Raw genomic sequence first — 25,377 nt, 5'->3', positions numbered from 1 at the left:
GATTTCCATTATCACTTTCATTCGTCTCATTCGATAAATTCCTTTTGTTTACCAATTTTTTATTCAAATTTTCAAGGAAAATTGAGGATTTTCAGTGAAATCTGTGAATTGCTGTCGCCAAACGTTGTTCCACAATGTTCGAGGAGACGAAAAAATGTCGAATCTGCATGCAGGAGCTTCTCATCACGTCGATTTCCATGTCAAATCCCGTTCCGACACAAGAAACAACTTATTCCGATATCTACAGGAGCCTTTCGGGCTACACTCTGGAACGGGGATCGCTGTTTTTGTGTGAAGCCTGTTCCGTGGCACTCGTCAATTCGCACGATTTGAAGAAAAAAATCGAGCAATGCGAAGCTGTGTGGCAAGTCGAGATCAAATTGGAAGATGGGCTTCGACCACCGGAGGAAATCGAGATAAAACCCGACACGGATGACTTGCTTTTTGTCTCGACACTCATGACAACCGAGGAACCGGGCACATCGGCGAAGGATTTCCTCAAAACCGAAGACGACGAATTCAATTTCGCCTTTTCCGACAAAGCGCGTTCGTCGAGTAGCGAATCCAGTGCCGAGTCTAGCGAAGAGTCGTCTGACGAGGAGAACAAGGAAAAGTGTCCGTACTGTCAGGGAATGTACCGAAATCGGAAAATTCTCATGAAACATTGTCGTAAAAAGCATTCCGATCGTCGTCTGGAGTGTTCGCAATGCGACGAGGAATTTGTTTTGCCGTACCAGTTGAAGAAACATAAACGAACCCGACATCGGGACAGTGATGACGACACAAAAAGCAAGTCCTCGACGTCAAAATCGCGCGCAACGCACCACGACGAGACCTTCGAGTGTCCCTTTTGTCCGGAAACATTCCCCGTTAAGCATCGCCTGACGATCCACAAGAAGGAAGCACACAAGGGACAACGTCTGCCGAAGAAAGACATGAACGAGAAGACAATTTGTCCGCATTGTGGCCTCATACTGTTCGCCAAGTCGCTCGATAAGCATACGCGACAGGTGCACAACAAAAATCCCGACGAAATGTACATTTGTGATCTGTGTGGCGCCAAAGTCACCTCTCGAAACGGCATTATCTCGCACATGCAGCTAAAACACTTGAATGTGGCGTACATTTGCCGACACTGTCCCGAAGTCTTTCAAAATCCGGGTACGCGACGAACGCACGAAATTCGCTTCCACACGCTAAAATACAACTTTTCGTGTCACATTTGCGCGAAAAAGTTCCTAACGGGCGTCTATTTGCGGAAACACTTGAATTCGCACACGGGCGAACGGAAACACACATGCGAAATTTGTGGAATGGCTCTCGCGACGAAAGAAAGTTTGAAGCATCATATGGCAACGCATTCAGGTAACGAATATTTTTTACATTTTTCATCAAAAAATTTAAATTTGCTTCCATTAGACGCCCGTCCATATTCCTGTGAGATCTGTCAAGCCACTTTCAAGACGACACAAACGCTGCGAGTGCATCGAAAAAGTCACAAAGAATGGGATTATGGTAAATTTAAAATAATTTCCTCTAAAAAAATCAAAAAACTTACTTTTCTTTCATAGAATGTCCCGTTTGCGAGCGAAAATTCCTGGTGAATCAGCAACTCCGGCAGCACGTTACGCGAAATCATCCTGAATATCAACTGCCGCCTCCAGGCACCGTCATGAACAAAAGTGCACTGAAACGTATTCAAGAAATTAAAGAAAAATATAATTCGGATAATGTGACTGTTGAAATGCTGGGATCGTTTTGCAAGCGACGCGATTATAATAGATATAACAATCAAAATAATCAGCAACCGTCACAGCAACAAATGAATCCGGTGCAGCAGCAACAAACACTACCGCAGCAGCAGCAGCAACAACAACAACCACAATTAGGGAGCCTTCAGCCTGGAAATATGTAAATTATCCAAGTTTTCCAATTTTTACCTGATAACAGTGAAATTTTCTAAGAATTGAAAAAAAAAATTTTGTCGAACTAAAGTAAAAGATTGAGAAAAAAAGTTTTTAATTCGAATTTAAAAAATTTTTGATTTTTTTTTTATTAAAAAAAAAATAATTTTATTTGAGTTTAATTTTTTTCTGTTGAATTTTGTACAAAAAAAAAATATCGAAAATTTAATACAAACCTTAAATTTTTTATGATTTTTAGATGATTTTTGACAATTTTTTAAATTTTTTTTATAATAAGTTAAATTTATTTAAAATTAAATGTTTTATCATTTTCCAACGCCTGTGATATTCGGAAAACTCTTAAAAAATTAGAAAAAATATTTTTTTATTTAAATAATAATTTTTTAAGTCAAAAACTTAATTTTCTCAATACATATTTAAGTTGAATTTAAATTTAAATTTTTTTTTTTGCTAGAAATTTTTAAGCAAATTTTTTAAAGTTTTACAATTTACTAAAACCTTGAAAATTATAAAAAAAAAAAAATAAAATTTTATTTTCTCAAAATTTTAGTTGAATTTGAATTTTTCAAAAAAGCATTTCTTTTTCTTTGCTATGAATTTTTAAGCAAATTCTCTAAAGTCGATTAAAAAAATCGAGCAAAACCTTAAGAAAACTTTTTTTAAAAAATAATTCTAAAAAAGTTAAAAAATATATATTTTTTTTTTAATTTTGAATTTTAAATAAATAATTTGAGATTAATTTTTTTTATTAACATTTTCATTGATATTTAAAAAATATTTTTTTAAAAATTCAGAAAATTGTAAAAAAATTATTTTTCTGATATTTTACAAATTTTTAACTGGTCTAAAATCGACAAAAAAAAATTGATTAAAAAAAATCTTTTTAATTTTTCATTGTCTTCAGGTAAAAATAAAAATAAATTTCGAATAAATATCAATTATGTACTAAAACTTTTTTGTTAAAAAATGCAATAAAAATTCCATAAAAATTATCAAATTAATTTCTTATTTATTCAATTTTCTAAAAATCTACATTAAATGCTTTGGAATTCTTCACTGCTGTTTCTGCTTGACATCCACTTGTTTGTGACCCGTCGCGCTTAACGTCGTAAAAAGCATTATCCAAGTGGGAAAGAAAATCAGACTTATCAAAGCGAACAAGAAATTGCCGTAGATCACCGAATCAACGACAGAATACGTAAGTCCATCCAACGTTGCTGTGTAAGCTCTGTGAAAAATACTGAGAAAATTCAATTCTGGAAATTGGGAAAATGTCAATACGGCAACGGTGGCATAAACGACGAACAACGGATGCATTAGCAAGTACAAGCCACGCGACAGGACATTTTTGAGGGTGTTTTCGGTCATCCAGGTTGGATCGAGTATCAGTACGAATGGCACAGTTACCAGCGAAAGTAAGAATCCGAGCGAGAAATTCACCATTGAGATGGCGATCAAGGCAGTTCCGACTTCTAAGAGTAATGCGATGTGCAAGAGTTCCGCAGCTTCCTTCGTGAGACGAATAAAGCACGGAATCATGAGTCCAATGGCGTTTCCGATCTGCAGGGCGTAATAAACACCTTTCACGGTCGGAATATTATTCTCAAAAATGAATTGATTCCAGTTTTCCATGAAGGGCAAGTACGATGTGAGGACGCCAGCGACATGAGCGAGGATGATAACGGTGCCAACTTTCAAATAATCGAAAGAAATTTCCTTTTTCGGTACGAAAATCTCCTTTTTCTCCGATTTTTTGTCGTCTTCCTCTTCGGGGAGATTCAATTTGAGCCACATGATGAACGATTTGATGAGCAAAGCACCCGCCATGAGGGCGATACTCCAAATATAATCTCCGATCGAGACGAAACGATCGTATGCGACAATCAAATAAAAGAAGTACGACTGATGGAAACGCTCCAACAAATTATTCAAACTTCGAGTAATGCCTTCGACGATCTTCAAAAGTGATACAATCCCCGTTCGACGACGCGAATCACTCGTTGACATCGGTTTGAGGCATTCCAACGTAACAGCTTCGATGCCATATTTGTGAAAAAGTCCGTGATTTCCGGTCGGGACGCCACTTGCTTGCGAAAAAACCATCGAAAGCAAGTTCATGAGACGATCTTCGAACGTAATTCCGCGTCTGCCGTCACCCGCGACCTTGTACCCGGTCAAAATACTTTGCTTATGTGACAATTTTTGCACCAAATTATGCAAATCCAGGTTCGGTAGTTGTCCGTTGAGCCCTTCCAGCTTCACATTTATCTTCTCGACGTCAAAATCCTGCACCTCCAAGTTGATCGCAGCCTGAATTTGTCCGGCACGAGCATCTAATGAGCCCGAACGCAACACCGGGTTATCGTCAAAGCCGTGATACGCTTCCAACCATGCCTGCATTCCGAGTTGCTCTTGTTCCGTGACGAGAAAAATGATGTCCTTGGCCCAGTATTTTTGCTTCCTGGCGAATTCCGCAAAGGCGAGAATTAACGGGATGCCGTGCGTGACTTGTGGATGCACGGAGTTGGGAGCACGATATGGGACACTGATGACAATTGCTTCAGTACTGGCGATACGAGGAGCTCGTAAAATGCCATAAACGTTTTTGCCTTCGTAGACTTTGCGCGAGCCAAGAGGGTAGTTTAGCGTAAAATTGTGCGTGTAAGTGTCTAGTCCGATCTTTTTCATCTTTGCCAGGAGAAAAGCGTGTGGAGTGTCAGTGTTGTGAGTCTCTCGTTCGGCATTCAAGTCATCCAGTAATCGACGAGCGATGTTACCAAGCTCCGTGGAACGAATTTCCGAGTAAACGAGACCTTGAAAAAATTAGAAAAAGATGAAATTTAAGTGAAATGTGAGTTTTTTCAAAGAATTTACCTGGCAAAAGGGCATTTTCACTGAAATAAGTCGCTGTATTGAGATCGTTGTGGGCAAGGCATCCGAACCAAACGACGCCGGCCAAGTACAAGAGGAAACAAATGCGTCTCCCGTACTGGATTAGGACTTTGACAAAGTATTTTCGTTGTTGCACGACCGATGGGTCTGTTAAAAGTCCCATTTTGCGTGAATTTTTCACAAAAATCCACCAGAAAATCGACTCTGGGTGTGAAGGTAAATAAAGTTCTGTCAGTAGATTCTGTCAAGAGTCAATAGGATAAATCGCACATATGCATTTTGTGACACAGAGTATTAGAAAGAACGTTTTTATTTTTATTTTTTATATTTTTTTGAACTTTGAAAATTATTTTTAAAATATTTTGTTACATTTCAATTTTTTATTAAACTAAAAGATATTTTTAAAATCGATTATTAAGGGAAAAAATTTTTTTAAATTTTGAGAAATTTTACCATTTGCTAAAACTTTAATTTTATTTTACAATTTTACAAAATAAAAAAAATGGATTAAAATATTGAAAGAAAAATTGTAAGTGAAATTCGTTTTTTAAAATTTTAATTGATTGAAAATCGAAAAAAATTTTTTTTATTTTAAATTTTGAGTGAATTTTATGAACTTTTCAAAATTTTATTGGATTTTCGGCTTTTGAAATGGGGCAGGGGACAAAAACAAAAAAAAATTTAAACGGCCTAACATGTAAAAAACTTATTAATTTCAAAACAAGTATTTAATGTTTTATAAAAAAATATTTTTTTAAGGAGAAAAAAAATAATCTGAACCTAGAAAAAATAAAAAAAAAATAAGAAAAATACAGTAAAAGTGCATTCATGCTAAAAAAATTTATTTTATTAAGAAAATATTTAGAAAATTGAAAAAAAAAATCACAAAAAATTATAAAAAAGTATGCAAATTTTTTTCTAAAATTTTGAAAATTTGCATTGCACCTTTAAAACTGCAATTTATTTCTGTAAGGCGAATAAATTTAATATAATTTCGGAAAAAAATTCAGGGGGAAATATAAAAATATTTATAAAATATAAATATTTTTTTTTTGGAATTTTTATATTAAAAAAAAAAAATTATGTTTATGGTAAAATTATACAAAAAACTAAAGAAAAAATAAAAAAAATGAAAAAAATACAGTAAAAGTACATTTATGCTCAAAAATATTTTTAATATTTTTCTAAAAATTTTTTTTTATTAAGAAAATTTTAGAAGATTTTCTTTCACAAAAAAAGTATAAAAAAGTTTGCAATTTTTTTTAAACTAAAATTAAATAAATGTTTTAAAACTTTAATTTATTTCTGTAAGTAAAATAATTAAGATATAGAAAGTTTTGAAATAAATATATTTTTTTTTAATTTTAAAAATACATATTTTAAATTCATAAAAAATATTAAATATTTATGAGGTAATTTTTATCTTTTTCACTTTTTTTTTATTTTTCGAAGAAATCTTGGATATCATCTTCAATAAAATTTTAAAAAATAAAATTTTATTTAAAATCCGTAAACTTTAACATGTGCGATTTATCCCATTGCCTCTTGAGCTTGACACCCATCTTGACGTTTCTCACTTCAATTTCTGTCATCTTAAAAAAATAAATCGCGAAATGGCTAATGTTTTGGTGCGATTTAACGCTTTACCAAAGCAACAATTAGGTGAGCAACCCGTCGAAAACCTTCCTTTTCACTCCATTTAAGTGCCTCAAGTGTTAGTTCAAAGACTTTTCGCGTAGAAAAGGCGATATTCGGTGAAAAATATTTGCGTTCAACTCGTTGAGTGCTTACATAATTGTGATTTTTCTGCCTATACAGAAAAAAATCTTAATAATAAAGCGCAATTGCAATGTGAATGACGTCGATAATTACATGTAATTTTCCATTTCAGCTGCTTTGGCACCGTCTGTGACTACGGCATTGCAATCTAGCTGCAACTATTCGACGCCACCAGGCACTCCGCCGCCACAAACAAAGACAAAATTCGGTGGTTTGGCAGATCAGGATCGAATTTTCACGAATTTGTATGGACGTCATGACTGGAAACTCAAGGGAGCATTGAAGCGCGGCGATTGGTACAAAACCAAGGAAATTCTCGACAAAGGAGTTGACTGGATTTTGAGTAATTTTTTAAATTTTTCCTTTGAAAATTGATTTAATTTGAATTTTTTTCGTCGTAGATGAGATCAAAACATCGGGATTACGTGGACGAGGTGGTGCTGGTTTCCCTTCTGGCATGAAATGGTCCTTCATGAACAAGCCATCCGATGGGCGCCCAAAATATTTGGTCGTAAATGCCGACGAAGGCGAGCCCGGAACTTGCAAAGATCGCGAAATTATGCGTCATGACCCTCATAAGCTCGTTGAAGGTTGTTTGATTGCTGGTCGTGCAATGGGAGCGCGTGCCGCTTACATCTACATTCGCGGGGAGTTCTATAATGAAGCCTCCAATATGCAACTTGCCATCGCGGAAGCCTATCAAGCCGGTTTAATTGGCAAAAATGCGTGCGGCAGTGGATATGACTTTGATGTTTTCATGCATCGCGGTGCCGGAGCGTACATTTGCGGCGAGGAAACTGCTCTCATTGAGTCCATTGAAGGCAAACAAGGCAAACCGCGTTTGAAGCCGCCATTCCCCGCTGACATCGGTGTCTTTGGATGTCCCACGACCGTATCAAATGTCGAAACTGTCGCTGTGGCACCCACAATTTGTCGTCGTGGCGGCAATTGGTTCGCCAGCTTTGGCAGAACTCGTAATTCGGGCACAAAATTGTTCAATATCTCCGGACATGTCAACACTCCGTGCACCGTCGAAGAAGAAATGTCGATTCCCTTGAAGGAACTCATTGAGAAACATGCTGGCGGCGTTCGTGGCGGATGGGACAACTTGCTCGGAATTATTCCCGGTGGCTCTTCGACCCCAATTATCCCCAAAGACGTTTGCACAGATGCCATTATGGACTTTGATGGGCTCGTTGCGGCTCAAACGTCTCTCGGTACCGCCGCCATTATTGTTATGGACAAATCAACGGACGTCATTAAGGCAATTCATCGCTTGATCATGTTCTACAAACACGAAAGTTGCGGCCAATGTACTCCGTGTCGCGAGGGCGTCGCATGGATGAACAAAATTATGGGACGATTTGTGTCGGGCAATGCACAACCGGCGGAAATTGACATGTTGTGGGAGATTTCGAAGCAAATTGAGGGACATTCGATCTGTGCGTTGGGCGATGGCGCTGCATGGCCCGTTCAAGGCTTGATTAGACATTTCCGACCCGAAATCGAGGCACGAATGCAAAAGTTTGCGCAGCAACAACAGGCGTAAGTGATGTGTAATGTTCTGTGTTTCTATTGAAAGTCGGCTTAGATCATTTTTAACTTTACCTGAAAACAAACAAATGAACATCTCTGATTTTGTTGTTTTACAGAAAACTATGTAAAAATAAATTAAATACGATCATTTAAATAAAATATAAATATTAAATAAAAACTTTTTTGTTTTTTTTTTTAAATCTCTCTTGAAATTTAGGATGATAAAAAAAAACTTAAAGGATACAAAACAGAAAAAAAAAATCAGATCGATTTTTGAAAATTTTGTCAAATAATAAGTCAAAAAAATAATCTTTAATTTTTTTTAAGAATTTTTAATCTTATTTTTGAATTAATATTTTGAAATTATTTAAAAAAATTTTTTGAATATACTTTTGAATGAAAATTTATTTTAAAAATTTTTGAAAAAAAAATTTTGCATTTCCAAATATTGTTTTTGTCCCAAAACATTTTTTTCAAAATGAGGAAAGGGCAAAAAAGATTTGAAATACTTTTTCATACAAAATGACAAAATTTAAAGAGTTTTTTTGTCATTAATCAATATTATAGTTGTTTTTAAGATATCTACATTGAGAATTTCTTATTTAAAATTGATTTTAGAGCAATTCAACTAAAAAAATGGTAACAAAATTAATTTATGAATAAAATAAAATAATTTTTTTTTTTTAATTTTGAAGACATAAGTTCAATGTTTTTCGAAAAAAAATAGAGAAGAAAATTTTGTAAAAATATCATTTTCAATACAAAAGTTAAAAAAAATTAAAAAATTCCTTGAAAAATTATATAAATATTCCAAAAAACGGAAATTTTTGATGAAATTTTAACTTTTTTTTTTTTTAATTTTACCCCATTGGATTTTTGGCTTTTGAAAAGGGCAGGGGAAAAAAAGTTCAAAAAAAAATTTGGACTGGCCTTATTTTGAAAAAATTTTTTTTAGAAAATGTGAAAATAAAAAAAAATATTTTTTCCATATTTTGTTCCAAATTTATATTCAAAAAAATTTGAAAAAATCAAAAATATTTTGAAAAAAAAAAATAATCTATCAAAAATTGGTAATACAAAAATATAAGAAAAATTAACTGCAAATTAAAAATTAGTAAATTCGTTAATTTTTGAAAAAAAACTAGGAAAAAAATACTGGGTAAAAGTATTCAAGAACAATATTTGGTTTATTCATATTTTTGGTCTTTGAACTTACCAAACATCGTCAAATGTAACTTGCTTTACATTCCAGATGCAAGTTACGATGCTTCCCTTACGTGATGGGAAGCACTTTTGTAGATCGATTTCATATTGTGAATGAGCCATAAAATATTTTTTTATAATTTTTGATCGTCTGTCGGATTAATTTTGGTAAGTTTTAAATAATTTTCAATTTAATTTTAAAAAATCTTTTATTTTTAGGAAATTCCAAAAAAAAACCAGCAAAAATAATCTGAAAAAAAAAATCTTCTAAAAATTTTATCTTTGAAAAAATTTTAAAATTTATTTCTTACCTGTTTAACATATTTATCTCCCATAAAGTTACGAAAAAAACACTCACACACGATTTAATTCTCTTCCTTTCTTTTGCCGCGCTGTGTCTTATCAAAAATGAACCTGAGCAACCATATGGTGTCTACCTGCCTCTCACCACACACACACAAAACGATACCCGGATGATTCACAAAAAGCCGGCATTTTATTTTTCTTTATTTCTCTTTTGTGCTTAATCTTCTAAATATACTCACATTTTTCTTTTTCACTCCACACAGCCAGCATTGCAAGTGCATTTCTCGTGTTCTTTTTTGCTGTGTGTTTCGTCGTCGTCGTCGACGTACGTTTTTATTAGGAAATGAACTGAATGATCAGTCTGCGGTGATCTTTCAAACGGAAAAGACGTGCGTTATTTTTTTTTCATAGAAATAAATAAATAAATCAGTTGAAATAAAAAAAAAAAAACGGAAAAAAGTTTTATGTGTGAAAAACAAAATAAAAGGAATAAAGCAGACAAAATGCTATTTATATTTATTTAAAGCAAAGAAGAATCGAGCGTGGTGCATGCAAAGGAGCTCTAATTATATTCTGTACTTTGCTATTTTTGTCAAAGGTGCAACGAAATAAAAAGAAGAGTTTCGCAAAAATAATTTTATTATTATTAATTACACGCTTTTGTGTCTGCTGCAATTTTTGTGCTTCATTTTTCGAGAGATTATCAGAAAATCTCGATGAAAGTAAAATATTTAATCATGTTATGTCTCACATGAAGTTAACGACCATAAAATGTGGAAATATTTTTAGATGCAAAAAATTAAAATATTTAATGTAGAATCAATATTATTGAGAAAAATAATAATAATAAAGTGCTGAACGTGATTTGAAACACATGGTGAAAAAATAAAAAAAAATATTTTTTAAATTAATAAAAATATTTTAAATAAAAATATTTATAAAAAATCAAATAAAAAAAATAAAAAAAAATAATTTAAAAAAATATAAATAATTACAAAAAAAAATTAATTAAATTTAAAAAATTACAAAGAATAAATAATTCATAAAAAAATATTAAAAAAATAAATAATTAAAAAAAATTTAACTAAAATCAATAAAAAAGTTAAAAATAATAAAAAATAATTTAAAAAGTTTAAAAATAATAAAGTTAAGCAAGAATTAAAAAAAAATAATAATTTTAAAATTATTCAATATAAAATTTGGTCAGAAAATAAATTATAAAATAATGAAAAATATCAAAAAATGAATAAAAATCAATAGAAAAAAATCCAAAATGTCATATTTAAGTATAATAGTGTGCCTCAGTGTTTTCCTCCTCACATATTCATCGTCAGCCAGTCCCACAAATTCCGACAATTTGGATTATTTAGATCCCGATACGTGGACACACCTTTCGCAGAATGTCCTTTTGCACGACTTGGAGGCGGTTGACGAGGAAGAAACGCTAAAACATCATGTTCGACATCGTCCCTTCGCGACAAACAAGAAAAAAATCGCCAAAGGACCTAAAAAGGGAAAGGGTCAACGACAACATAACAACAACAACAACAATGGTAACAACAACGGTTCTTCTTACAATCATAACAACAAAGGCAAACAAGGTAATAACTAGAAATTTTGCTCTTGTTTTCTTAGTTTTTTTTTATAATTTTGTTACGTTGCCTTGTTCGCATACATTTTTTCTTCTTTTAATTCTTTCGATAAAATTTCTTCTGCTTCTCGTTGCAACGCATCGTAAAAGGAAATAAGAGAGCAAAAAATATTCACGATGCACTGATGATGATGATGATGATGTCCAAAAACGGGTGCATATTGTATGCACTTTCTATATTAGGAATCTTTGATGATGATGTGGATTATATCATGTGTGTTGTTCTCTCGTCGCATATTTGGTGCCATATAAGCCGCAACAGGACACTGCAAGCAGAATTTCAGCGCGATCTGCGGTGCAATGCGAACTATTTCACTCGTTAATTGTCTCGCAGTGTGACAGCAATTTATAAATATCGCGATCCATAACGATCCAGACGCAACTTTTTGTTTTGTGCGTGCCCGTGTGACAGTAGAAGCACGAAAAAAAAAACCTGAAAATGATAAAATAATGAATGTGAAAGAAAAACAAAGACTGGTGACATTCCAACGATTGGCAGATATGGATGAGAAAATGTAAACCGATATTCGAGCTGAGAATCAATCAAGCAAAATGCAATAACTGTTTATTACGTTTTCTGTTCTGTTACTTTTTGACAAAGGCTCAAATCCACAAAAATATTTTAACAACATTCGCATTTAAATCGAATTTGTGTTTACAACACATTACCGGCCGAATAATGAGATGAGAATAATGAGCCAGTTGTTCGAGAGAATTGAAAAAAAAAACAGACGAAATAATTGACAGGTACAAAATTTATAAGAGGATTGCCATACAACAACAAGGAAAGAAATGAAAAAAAAATTCAAGCAAGCATCCCTTATGAATGCAAAGAGAAAGAAAACAAAAATTTATGAATAGAATAAAACAAAAGAACTAAAGACTCTCGGGTAAGGTACGACGATGCGCAATCTCACTTTTTAGTAAATAATTTTTTTTTTAAGGAAAGACAACCTCAAGGTCCTTCCTTTAAAAGAAATTTATTTTGAAATTCGTTTATTTCTCAAAATTTGTAAATTTTGGCGCTTTTTTGTCATTTTATGTCAGGTTTATTATAAAAATTGCAAAAAATTAAATTGCAGGAAAATATTTGTCTTTTAGTTTTAAATTTAAGTTATTTAAAATTAATTTCTAGAAATTTCTCGAATGTTGTTTTTTAATTAATTAATTAATTTAATTTAATTAATTGCTTTAATTAATTTTATTTTTTATTCAATTAAAAAAAATATTAAAAATTTACATAATTTGACAAATGAATTTTCACTATAAGTGCTTTAAAGCTATTTTTAATTTAAATTTGTATTAAATATCGATAACTTAGATAATTTTTTTAACAAATTTTCATTAATATTTAATTAAATTTAATTTTTAAAAAATTCTAATTTTTTTTATTAATTTAAAAATTTTATAAAAAAAATATTTTTTTTTACTTTAATATTAATAATTTAATGATAAATTTTAAAAAGTTTTATTTTTTTAATAATTTTTAAATTATTTTTTTAAGTCGTTAATTTTTATAAATCTTATATTTTTTTAATTTTCAAGTAAAATTTGCCTTAAAAAAGCTAAATTTACAAAATTCAACTTCTAAATAATTCATTTTAAGAAACGAAACAAATTGATTGATCAAATGTTCGTCATTAATTAACACAAAATTCGTTACTTATTAATTACCCATCTCATCTCATCTCAGCTCGTCATCGTTAAAAAAGCATAGTTTCGATTTCTATGAGTGTTTCTATTGTTTTGACGAATTAAAAAGTGTTAAAAAGTAATTTTCGAAAGAGGTTAATGCTAAAGTTATCTAGGAAATGTGTTCAATTGTTAAAGATAAAAAAAATTTTTTGACCGCAAATTCCAGCGTTAATGTTGATATACAAAGTTTCTAATGGCATTCAAAGGTTTTGTTTCGTATTTCTAAGAGAACAATGACAAACTTTTCAATGAGTAGCTGACTTGAAACTTCGTTTGTGGTATTTTTTTACGCAATAATTTACGTTGATTGATGATTCAGTGGATCTAGTTTTTTTTTCTAAAAGTTCAATTTTTTAAAGTTTTTAAATTAAAATTTAAAAAAAAATTCAAGAACAAAACAAATAACGGTCCTTTTCAAGAGCATAAACGAGTTATTGTTTAAACAAGTCTTCATAAAAAAATAACGCATCCTTAATTTATTTTTGTTTTTATTGAAATTTAATTCTCCTTTAATGGCCCTTTTAATGTTTTGTTGATTTTTTCTTGTTATCCATCCATAAAATTTACCTTTTCGTCATTATTCATACAATTTTTCGACTTTGGTGGTCATTTTTCTGCTCCTGCATTAATTAACATCGAACAAATTATTAATTTGAAAGCACTTGCAGGCAAAAATGTCAATAATTTTTAATAAATTTACTGCACTGGACAAGACATCTTATTCTCTCGAGACCAAATTTTGCATAAATTAATGTTCAACATGATTAATCAATATTTTTTTGCTTAATTTATATTTTCAATTAATAACAAAAAATCTGAAAAAGACAATAAAGTGTTGAAAAAAATGTTTTTTTTTTTAATTTATGCGATTTTATTTAAAAAAAATTTTTTTTTCGTGCTCAATAGTAGTGAGAAATTCATAAAAAAATAAATAAAAATTCTAATCTATATTTATTAATATTTTTTTTCTGTTCCTTTCCGAGACTATTTTAACGAAGGCATGTCTGAGATTAATAAATAAAATTAATTGAAAAGAAGCGCCACAGTGACAATCATCTACCGTTGTTAATTATCGACCTTAACTACCACAACACTCTGCCATTCCCGTTTAAAACGAAAGAGGATCGAAAATAAATTATGTCGTACGTGCATTTGTGTCTATTGAGAAAAAAAAACGAAAAAATTGATAAACATTTGTTTCTTTTTAATTTTTTCTTAGTTTGGGTAGCGCGAGGAATGTCTTTGGAAAAAGGTAGATTGTTGTTAAAATTTATTGTCTGTCGTAATTTATGAGATACCGGTCGTCAAGTGATGCTCAAAGGAATCCAGGAAGTCTCGAAAAGTGCGTTTTTGTTGTGAAATCTCTCAAAAATGAAGTCATTCACGCGTTTCACTTCAAATGACAGGCATTGGCGATCGTCACTTGAGCAACAAGCAGCAGAAACATGATCATTTTATAGCTAATCAACATCGTTATTAACCATCATCATCATTTATAACAAGATATATTAAATATTTTTGCGATAAATTTAAAAGAATATCATAATTGTTCCTTACTTGTGCTCTGCTGCATCTTCATAGAAGGCGAAATTTGCATAACTTGTGAGCTTCGTCGTCGAATGCAGGAAAAAATAAGCGTTAAAACACTTTTTATCATGATTATTGCATGTTATTACAACTTTTTTTTCATAACCGGCCACGAGAGTTGAAAAGAAAGACATTGACATTGTTGTTCGGCAACAACGAAGCGACTTCGACGATACTTTCAGAGACACAGAATGATAATAAAGATAAGTTTTTATTAATGGTCCATGCAAAATTTCTTAATAAATTTTTACTGTTAACTCGCAGAGCTCATGAAAAATCGCCTTCATGAAAGCGAGTTGAAAAAAAAACACGAATAAGTAATCATAATATGGTGTAATAATCGTTAAAGAGCGCACAGCTAAATATTTTAATGAATTGCTGGTTAATTTATGGACCATCAATAATTCTTGCCGATTAATTATTTCAGTTAAATATGAAGTTGATGTGGATTTAAGTATCGCGAGAAAAAATGTGCGTGAAATTGAGTACAAATCGATTTAAGCAGGTGAGTTGAAATGGAATTTAGCATTGACGAACTTAAAAAATAAATAAAAATTTGATTTTTGACAGAAAATTCCGAAATGTCAATTTAAAAAATTACCGTTAAAAATTTGAAAATCGCTTTCTTGCTAATTCAAGAATTTTAATATTTTTTATTTTTAATTTTCATAATTAAACTTTCATATTTGAATTAATTTAATAAGTTTTTTTTTTTAATTTCAACAAAATTATTACTTTTTTTCGGTTTTTTTTTATTTTTAATTTTGAAAGAAATTTTGGAAATGTCAATTTAAAAAATTACCGTTAAAAATTTGAAAATCGCTTTCTTGCTAATTCATTAATTTTATTTAATTTTTTTCCTCAAATTTTCATAAAAATCTTAAAAATCTTAAAAAATTTTCTTCTACTTAGCTTTCATATTTTTTTATGTTTAAAAATATTTTATTTTTGACAAAAAAAATCGGAAATTCAAATAATTACCGTTAAAATTTGAAAATCGCTTTCATGCCAATTCATTAATTTTATATAAATATTTTTAAATTTCACAGAAATCCTTAAATTAAGAAATTTTTATTTTTGTTAAAAAAAAATCGGAAATTAAATAATTTCCATTTTTTATCAAAAAAATTATTGAAAAAATTTTAAAAATAAGAAATTTTTAAATTTTTTTGTAACAGAAAACATCAAATTTCGTTAAAAACGAAAAAAAATCAAATATCATATTTTTCCAAAAAAAAAAAATGAGTCAATGAACTGATTTTAACCCCTAAAAACTCAAATCGGAAATGAATTTCTTATCTAACGTAAAAAAACTATTTTTTTTTCAAAGGCAAATACCTCAAAAAATGCTTTGCTGCCGTTTTGTAAACAAACATTTCATGCCAGTTATCGACAACAATTTACATACAAAGACGTTGAACGCCTAGACAAGACACGATAATGTAAATATTGAAGAAATTATAGTGAATTAGATAGACAAACACCATCAAGTGTCAATAGCCTGCGAGACTGAGAATTTTCTTTGCCTCGCCGTAAATCACGAAGAATTTTTTTTTATTTTATGAGAACCCATCAGTGACAAAATTCAGAACACTTCACATCCGAAGCTCATTAAATTCGAAAAAAGTTCGTGTTCTCATTTTCGCTAAATTACGCGTTTTGATTTCCAAAGTGGCATTAAACGCATTTTTTACGAGAAACATCTTATTCTCGTTGTTCTCATTATTTAAATTTTCGCCAGCATCTGTAATTTTGCAGCAGCGCCAAGAGAGTTGTTACATGCACATTATCACACCTCGTTTTTATTTTTGCATATCACAGAAGATGATTGCTCTCACATTATTTTTTTTTCAGCTCGAAAATTGGTATCATGTGTGCAAAATTATCTTCGTTCCCGCTTCAACACTTTAGCATGCGCGTAATTTCATAAGAAAAAAAGCAGTTTTGATTGTTTTTTCAGAGAAAAATGTTCGTGCCTGACAGAAAAAACACGCTTTCGTCACTTTTTTATGCGAATTTTGCGAGAAAAACATAAAAAGATATCAAAAGTTGGCATGAAATCGCGATAAAAGGCGCCAAACAAATAACTACTGTGCTGTTTTTTGTAAATTAAATGCATTCTTTTGTCAGAACATTTAAGATGAGACAAGAAAAAAAGTTGCAATCAACACATTATTATCGCATCTTTGGAAAAAAAATTGTTGCAAAATATTTTTTTTTAAATTCAATCGAAAATGAGACAAATTATTTGACGTTCGTGTGTGTTCCCAACTGATTATTTGTTTTCCTGGACATTTGTTCTTTAAATGATTTATAATTTATTTTTAATGTTTTTTTTTCAATGACTTTAGGCTTCGTTCGAGAGTCATTCAACACCTTTTTCCATTTTATTATCAGTTGTTGATGCTGCATGCCAATTTATTTACAATTTATAACAACAAATAATTCGAGGTTACGGACAGAGAAACGCAAAATTAATCATAAATGATAAATGATACACAGAAAACGGTCATTAAAAGTTATTAAATTAGCGGAATGTGAGAAAATGAGGATTTTTTGGGAGGAATACAGGACCTTTCTCACACATCGAACACAAAATGCCGACAAAAAATTGTAAAAAAGCAACGATTAACATACAAACGACCGAAAATTATAATAATCGTAAGAAGAATAATCGGAATCGATCATAAAAAATTCAATGAATGAGTTTTATTGCTCATTTTATTTACGTTTACACCTAATTTACATACTAATGACGACTTATTGTGCCGCTGACAATTAAGTCTCACGTTTGGGATGCAAAAAAAATAAGATTTCATGTCAAAAGTGTCAAAATTCGAGACATTTGTATGTTTGGACATGTAATTTGTGTATATTTACAAGACTCGAAAATTATATCCAAACAAAAATGTCATTAACCTTGCAACATGTTTAAGCAAGTATTTAACACGTACTCAGAATTTAATTGACGAATCATTATTAAAATGCATGGTGAGAAATGCATTCGATGCAGTACGAAGGGAAGAAGGAGGCAGACAAATTATTTATCCAAATTTGGACAAAAGGTGTTACAAATGGTAAATTGGGTGACTTACAGGTTGTCTGTCTGTTTATCATATTTCATCCATTTATTTAAGAAACAAGGATAATAAAACGACAAATCGAAAAAAAAAACAAAAAGAAAACTCTTCAGTGATATTAATAAAAATTATGAGAAAAATGTGAGTTGCACGAAAGATGCGAGCAGGAACTTGTCGAAATCGAAGTGAAAAGAAGAAAATGGGGTCACACACTTCGTCGCGACGTCGATCATATTAGCAGAAGAGTTTTTTTCTGGAATCTTCAGGGCTAAAGGCGACGCGGAGCTCCTCGCAAAACTTGGAGACGAAGTACGGAGGCCGAAATTCGAACAATTAATTGATCGCAACCTCACCATGAAATCCATTGCAACGTTGGCAACGAACCGCCAAAACTGGAGGAAATCACCGCGACCCAATCTTTGTTCAATTATCAGTTATTAAAAACGAGCGTTAAATGGATCAATAAATAAAAGGTATGGCAGCTTGCTTAAAAAGCTCAGAAAGCAAACTTTCCTTAGAATGGACAAACATTTTGATTCGCACGGAAACTCAAAGAACATTGAGTATAAGAACCCCTTTCGAATGTCATAAGTTAAAAAATTTTTATATCCAGTTTATCCAAGGTATTTGAGACCAAAGACTGTTTAGAAGGCTTTTTATTTTTGAATTGAAGATTGTTTTACTTGCAAAAGGCAATTTGGACTATTTTTTGTTTTCGATGTTTTCTTCTTGAAGGTTGAGGATGATTAAATTTTGTTTTTTAGGAAAACTGTTTTAACCCAGATTCCTATGATTTAATTTTTTTGCCGTTGAATCGTTAAACACGTAACAAAGACACTGCTTGATAAGATCACTATTTTAAGCCTTTTTATGGATATAGTTTTTTTATAAAAAAAATTTTACAAAATAAAATATTTAAGTAGTTCTGAAAGTTTCTATGAAACTAAATACAAAAATGCGCTCAAGTAAAATTGATACTTGATAATTTTCTTTCTTATTAATAATTTCTTTACTGTTTGTTGTAACAAAAACTAAAATACAAACGCTTCCATTTAATTTCAATCAATCAAAATCAATTATATGCGGATTATCGTTGCCTCGATGCTTTGTTTAGATTCAAGTGTTAAAATTGAAACAAATGCTCGTCTTCTCATTAATTTTTCTCTGTTCAAAGAGATCCAACTGCAATCTTTGGCGCCATTCCTCGCGTATCTGGATGCAATTTTAATCACATAAAAAATATAATCAAATAAATTTTAGTGCCTCATTTACCTGCTTGTCCATTGTCTCATGTCGTTCTCTCTCTATCACAAAGCGCCGTTTATTTTTGCAAAAACAAGGAAAGAAAACGACTTTGCAAGTGAATTGAATGCTACTAGAAACAACCGTGAAATGAGCAAAGAATAGGTAAAAATGTTTATTTTTCCTTTAATTTTATGGGTTTTTGCGCTATTTTAATGCAATTTTTGCTCTCGTGGAACAGAGACAATTCAAAAGCAAGATAGGAGACCAATACATATAAAATTAAATCGTGAATTAGATTATCAAAATCTTGTTATTATTGTACCGTAAGACCGACAAGACGACGACCGTTTGCGACAATTAAGGTAATTTTGTAAGTCGTGCGCGCTCTTTAATTTTGCCAGAGATAAAATATGCCGGCATGTTTCCTTTTGTACGTTAAAAATGTCACAATTTTCCGTATTGTTGCTGCCTTTTGTAAGCTAAAAAAGATCAAAAACACCAAATATAGGACAACAAAATTTAACCTTTAACACGACTTTTGAACATTAATTCATATTCGAACCCTATGATTACTTTTTTTCGTTGGTTTCCTTTGTTACGGGTTTTCTCGCTCCCAATGAAACGAGCGCGGAGCAATGAAATGACCATAAAAATCCCAAATCAATATTTAAATAACCTCTTATCGAATATAAATATTCTCATAAACATTTTTTTCGTTCGTTTTTTTTTTTAAATATGTTATTTATTTTTTAACGTGGCGGACGAGAAATGATGATGGGATACTAAAGTGTTATTTTGCTTGCTGGAAAGCCACACACGTGAAGATTGCTATTATTTTATTATTATTTATTTATTTTCGTTCGCTCGCTTTTAATAATAAAAATTTCCGTAAATTACCGGTGTCGATATTCGATGTTTTATTTTTTTGTTGGTTGTCCAAAAACAAAAATTTACAAGAGCTATTATTCACTCTGACACATGTTTTTAACACGAGAAAATTGCAAAAATGTAAGAAATTATATTGATTTGGGAGTTTAACAAAAAACATCGATAAATGTTAACAACGGTTAATGTGTTGGAAAGTTGCTAAAGTGTAATTTTTTCGGTAAATCAAAACAAAAATCAGGTTTTCAACGAAAGTTATTGAATAATTATCATTGTTCTTTTTTGTGAGGAGCTTTAATTTTTGGTGACAATCTCATTTCGCAAGTGATATTTTAATTTTTTTTTTGTATTTAAAAGAAAAATTTCCTTTTTTAAATCTTAAAAATCTTTCTTAAAATTATTTTTTTTATATTATTTTTTTTAATTATTTTTTTTAATTATTTTTTTTAAATATTTTTTTTAACCTAATTTTTTAAAAATAATTTTTGAATCAAATTATTTTGAAAAATTAACCTAAAAATTAGTTTTTGAAAATTTTTTTCATTCATTCTGGATTAATTTTACTTTTTTTAATAGACAAAAAAGTCATCAAAAAACTTTTTTCAATTAAAAAAAAACTAATAAAATTCCAAAATGACACACATTTATGTCATAACAAGTGCTATAATGCCAGACACTTGTACTGATTACCTCTCTTTTATGCCACTAACAAACAAATCATAAAATTTTCGTTCAGCTTTAAATAGAGCTCTCACTCAAACTAAAAAAGAGATATCAATTAATACTGAGAAACAGATAAAAAAATTTATATTACTACAAATTCCCATTAAATGTCAGCATTAAATACATTACAACCTCATGACAAGCCGATTATCTCTACAAGTACATAAACACACCCGAAACAACTCTCGTCGTCGTCGTCCGTCACTTTCGAGGCATTGCAACTGCAGCAGCGACCGACATGGCATTGGCACGAAAGAAAAGGGAAAATGATCTTGTTAAACAAGGAATTAAAAGTCTCAAGCATTTCATGTGATTTTAAACGGTAATTAATTAAATTTTTATGTTTTTGTTCTGTCTTTGTCTCCGCGTGTCTGTCTCCTCTATGAAGACATTAAGAACATTTACACGATTGATAGTTGAAGTTGCAATGAGAAAACAGTGGCATGTCGTGCACGAAATAGAGGAACAAAAAACGACAAGAACTATTTATTATTTTTAAATTAATAACAATAATAAATAAATTAGTGGAAGAGGTATATTGCAACATTATTAATGGTTTTTATCTGTCAGCACGACGTACGTTTATTTTTAATCTTGTTCTCTTTCGCGTAGATCATTTTTCATCGAAGTTACTAATGATGAAGGATTCCATAGTAATTATCCTTGTGATCTCTCCTTGGTAGGCTTGATGGGTGGGAATGTTGAGAAAATTACTTCATTCAAGTTTTTTTCTTAATTTTAAGTTTAAAAAAAAAATTTGAAAACTAAAAAAAGTTAAATTTTTATTTTTTTTTATAATAAAAATAAAATTTTATAATTTTTTTTTTAAATTTTATTTAAATTTAAAAAAATGTTTAAAATAAATTAAAATATTAATTTTTTTAAAAAATAAATAAATTTTAATTTTTTTATTTGGTTTTAAATATTTTTTTAAATTATAATATAATCATTTTTTTATAATTTATTAATATTTTTTTTTTAATTTTAATATTTTTTCATTTTTAATTTAATTTTTGTCAAAGTTTAAAATTGAGAATAGTTTTAGAGAAAATTTCTTATTTTTGATTTTTTTTTTATTTAATTTCCATAAAAATGGTTAATTTAGATGATAGTACACAAAATACGATTTTTTTTATTAAAAAAAAAATAATAAATGTTGGCCTAAATTACATTTTTTGAACAAAAAGATGAAAAATTCTCATGAAAACAGTTGTTAATTTGTCCAACTTCTGTAAAAAATCTAAAACTAAACATTCTCAAAGAAGCCACTTGTTCTTCTTCACCGTCTATTTGTTCAGTAAACTAACAGCAAAAGCAAACAGAATCGATTTCATGTCAACTTCTGTCTTCTCAAGCTACTGACACACAAAACTACTTCACCAAATGCCACAAAAATCTCACGAAAACAAATCGTTCGAACAAAAAAGAACAAATTAAATTAGGAATCTCTCACACAAAACCGTCAATCAAGGCACAACAATGCATCGAAAGGATGTGGTTACACAACTTGAACTAAATAAAAGAACAATAAAAACGAATAAAAAATCGCATGCATGCGTACAATTATCGGGCATGTCACGTTCTGAGGTTTTCTCTTTTTTTTTCGTTCGCATTTCGTTTCATCTGTAATTCTCAGAGATAAACAGAAGGATTAAAATTAAATCACCGTGCGGCGTTTAATTGGAACGATTAAGCTTCCTCGTCTCGGATGCGTCTCTTGATTCGATCACGTCAAGTCTTTATTGTAATTTTATCGATCGTTTTGTGGTGCAACTAAAGAGGCGTCAAGTTGTTCGTGCTTTTCTTCTAATAAATCGAAGCTCAAGTTCAACATGCAAACCGAACCAGCAACTAGTTGTTGTTTACTTATGTGGGCACATTTATAAATCATGTGCGTTAAATGGTATGTTCAGAAATTGATAATTACTATAATTTCTTAGTTCTTTCTGATCAATGAAAAAAAAAATTGTGAGGAGACAAGTTTTCATTCGCAAGTTCGTTCAAGCTGTGATAGTTTCCGTTTCAAGCGAGTTACAATTAAATAGGAGGAGGGATGCGTGTTAAATGAACGAGAACTAAACAACTGAACGAGACATAAAACTAGCATATATGAAATTAATCAAGATCCAATCAATTGATAACTTTGGAATACCTTCACTCATTCTGTCGACATTCATTCTCTCGTTCTGTGAAAAGGAAATATTTTGAAAAGTTTTATTTTATTTTTAGTTTTATTGAATTTTTCGAATGTCGTGAAATCGCATTTTAAAAACATTTTACGAAAATTTGTTTCGAACTTTATTTTAATTCGAAAACAAATTTTCGAAAATTTTTTTTGGAATCAATTTTTTAAAGTTTAAAAAATAATTAATTTTCGAAAATTTTTATAAAGTTTAATTGTTTTTTAAATTTACCCTAAAAATGTCTGATAACATATTTTTAAACTCTTTTTAATTAATTTTCGAAAATTTGCTTTCGAGATTAATTTTCGAAAATTTGTTTTCGAAATTAATTTTCCAAATTTAATTCAAAATATCTTAAAAATATACAAATGTTTGAAAGCTTTTTTTACTAATTTCCTTAAAAATTTTTGTTTAAGAAATTCATAATATTTTTTTTTAGTTTTTTGAACTAAGAATAAATATGAAAAACAATTCGAACTCATTTTCGAAATTTTCAAAAATGTTCGAAACTCTTTAATATGACAAATTTTTTTTATCTAAAAAAAAATTTAAACATGTTAAAGGATATTTTTTGAAGAAATGAAGAGAATTTACTAAAAAAAATATTATAAGAAGATATTCAAAAAATTTCAAGAATAAGTTAAGATTTTTATAAATTTTTAAATTGTTTTTTTATAAATTTTTTTAAAAATTGAAATGTAAATATTAAAAATTTCTTTTTTGAAAATTTTACAAAAAATTCATTTTCGAAAAAAATCACAGACAGACAATAATTTTTTTTTACAAATTTCCATTGTGAATCGTCTTCTCATAACTTCTTGCATATTTGAAGCATATCATTGGAATTTAATGTTTGTGGTTCACATGCCTGCCTCCAAAGCAAAAATTGCATTCATTTTTATTGCACTTTGCAATTTTTTATGTTTGTCCCTGGCAAACAACAAATTGTGTCGGCAAATATTTGTCTGTTTTATTTCTTGCACACTCGACGAAGAACAATAATTTGCGCAATGCTCGAGCAAGTGATCGACGACGATTCAATAAAAAGTATTTCTAAGAAACAGTTCAAACAAAAAAAAAATGGCAGAAAACTGTGAGGAACTAATTTCTTGTTGTTGCAAGTACTTGAGATTTTTATTATTGTTTATTTTTTTTTCAACATCGTTATGACCCAACACGAGACGCAAGAAGTAGTAACACTTACAATTTTCTCTACAGCGAGGCAAAACACTTCATTCAATTAATTGAAGGTGCTTTATCTGCGCGTCGTGCACTTGACTTGTCAATGATCGAAAGAAACGAAGAACCGACGAAGAAGGTGCAATAACAAGAACATGCAAATTAGATTCATTCAGTTTTTCTATTTGCGCTGCAAATCATCGCTGATTCATCGGGCACGAAAGAAATGCATTAACCAGACAACTTGTGGTTGCTTGATTGGACTTGACACGGCGAAAAAAATGTGTTGAAACAGTTTTGAAGTGCGGGATTAAGTTACTTGCTGACTAGAAAAGCAATGACAAGTCAATTATTATCCGGATTTAGCATTAGTCGGACTGAAATGAAGACATTTTTCGTTAAATTTGTCATTTTATGGACATTATTTGCGGTAATTTCATTAAATATCAGTTGAAACTTTGAATAAAAAATTATTTTAACAGATTTTAGAATGCAAATCACAAAAGTTACCCACGAAATACGAGTTGGCGAGAGATAATTGTGCGTCTCTGATGCTTTTAGCGAATAAAAACATCAAAAAAAGGACTTTTGCTCAATGGCACATTGGAAAATTCAAAAAATCAGGAGGAGATATTTATGTCAAATGTTTATATCGCCGTCTTAATTGGGGAACCCGATCGCAACCTAATGGAGAATTAGTTAGTTTCGTATAAATTCACAAAAAAATCATTCTAAAATTTTATTTTTTGTAGAAATTCAATTCTGCGAACTTTTTCAAGGACCTTCCGAATTTAGACGAAAATTTTATTAACAATTGTTCCAAAAAATCCGGAAATTTATTCGTATTCCACAAGTGCATTTTGAGCAATAATCCCGTAAAAAGTGAAATTTTACGCAAAATAACTGGAAAAACTGATGAAAGCGCTGCTTTTAAGAAGACTTTGAAGGATTTGAAAGCAAATTGGAACAAAATCAAAAGAAATACTTTCCGTGAAATGGTGATCGTGCCGAAATATTAACAAAATTTCTACAAAAAATGAATTTTGTGGCGCTTGAATACCTTTTTTTGTTCTCGAACACACGTCAAAATATAACAATGCAGTGAAAAACTGCCTTTTGTCGCAAATTGGTCGCAAATCATCAAAAGGTTTCACCTTATTAGCCAATTTTTTGTGTTGAAAATCGCTTCTAGAAATTTTTATCTATCTTTTTTTGTTGGTTCTCTCACAAAAAAGGAGAAACAAAAAATTTTTTAATAGTCATCTGTCTCTCTTTTGTCTAAAATCGAGTCTTCCTTTGTAAATGTTACACAAAATTTTTAAAAATAATGGGGAATTCCTGGAATTTGCTACCTTTTAACATGCGTTTGTGTGTTATTTAACTTTTTTTTTTGTTCTTTCTCAAATCGAGACAAGAGTCATTAAACAGGTTTTTTTCTCTTACGCGTGATTTTAGAACTTTTCTAGACAACAACATCGATGATGAGCTAAAAAAAATTAATCTTGATG

The 25,377-nt window shown here is 30.4% G+C and overlaps 3 protein-coding genes and 1 long non-coding RNA gene across 4 annotated transcripts; 3 read left to right on the top strand and 1 right to left on the bottom strand.

Moving 5' to 3' along the window:
• The first annotated feature begins 49 nt into the window (after positions 1-49).
• On the top strand, positions 50-2,919 carry LOC134830442 (zinc finger protein 91-like). The gene is made up of 4 exons (XM_063843929.1): positions 50-1,365; positions 1,420-1,515; positions 1,572-1,911; positions 2,830-2,919. Exons 1-4 carry the CDS (start codon positions 135-137, stop codon positions 2,831-2,833), a joined length of 1,671 nt encoding a protein of 556 aa, XP_063699999.1. The 5' UTR covers positions 50-134; the 3' UTR covers positions 2,834-2,919.
• Positions 2,799-5,038, bottom strand: LOC134830441 (glycosylphosphatidylinositol anchor attachment 1 protein). The gene is made up of 2 exons (XM_063843928.1): positions 4,800-5,038; positions 2,799-4,738 (listed from the first exon to the last, which is right to left on the bottom strand). The coding sequence occupies exons 1-2, from the start codon at positions 4,978-4,980 to the stop codon at positions 2,979-2,981; spliced, it is 1,941 nt and encodes a 646-aa protein (XP_063699998.1). The 5' UTR covers positions 4,981-5,038; the 3' UTR covers positions 2,799-2,978.
• A 1,342-nt stretch (positions 5,039-6,380) lies between these two features.
• On the top strand, positions 6,381-8,310 carry LOC134829554 (NADH dehydrogenase [ubiquinone] flavoprotein 1, mitochondrial). Its single transcript, XM_063842657.1, has 3 exons — positions 6,381-6,479; positions 6,709-6,939; positions 6,998-8,310. The coding sequence occupies exons 1-3, from the start codon at positions 6,431-6,433 to the stop codon at positions 8,143-8,145; spliced, it is 1,428 nt and encodes a 475-aa protein (XP_063698727.1). The 5' UTR covers positions 6,381-6,430; the 3' UTR covers positions 8,146-8,310.
• Positions 8,311-24,233: 15,923 nt separating this feature from the next.
• On the top strand, positions 24,234-25,012 carry LOC134832050 (uncharacterized). The gene is made up of 3 exons (XR_010162035.1): positions 24,234-24,299; positions 24,352-24,567; positions 24,622-25,012. It is a non-coding gene; the product is annotated as an uncharacterized LOC134832050 (long non-coding RNA).
• The last annotated feature ends 365 nt before the right edge of the window (positions 25,013-25,377 follow it).

The sequence above is a fragment of the Culicoides brevitarsis genome, chromosome 2 (genome assembly GCF_036172545.1).
Source record: "Culicoides brevitarsis isolate CSIRO-B50_1 chromosome 2, AGI_CSIRO_Cbre_v1, whole genome shotgun sequence".
Classification (NCBI taxonomy): Eukaryota; Metazoa; Arthropoda; class Insecta; order Diptera; family Ceratopogonidae; genus Culicoides; species Culicoides brevitarsis.
The sequence above is the reverse complement of the archived record's forward strand: the minus strand, read 5'-3'. Positions and strand labels throughout refer to the sequence as shown.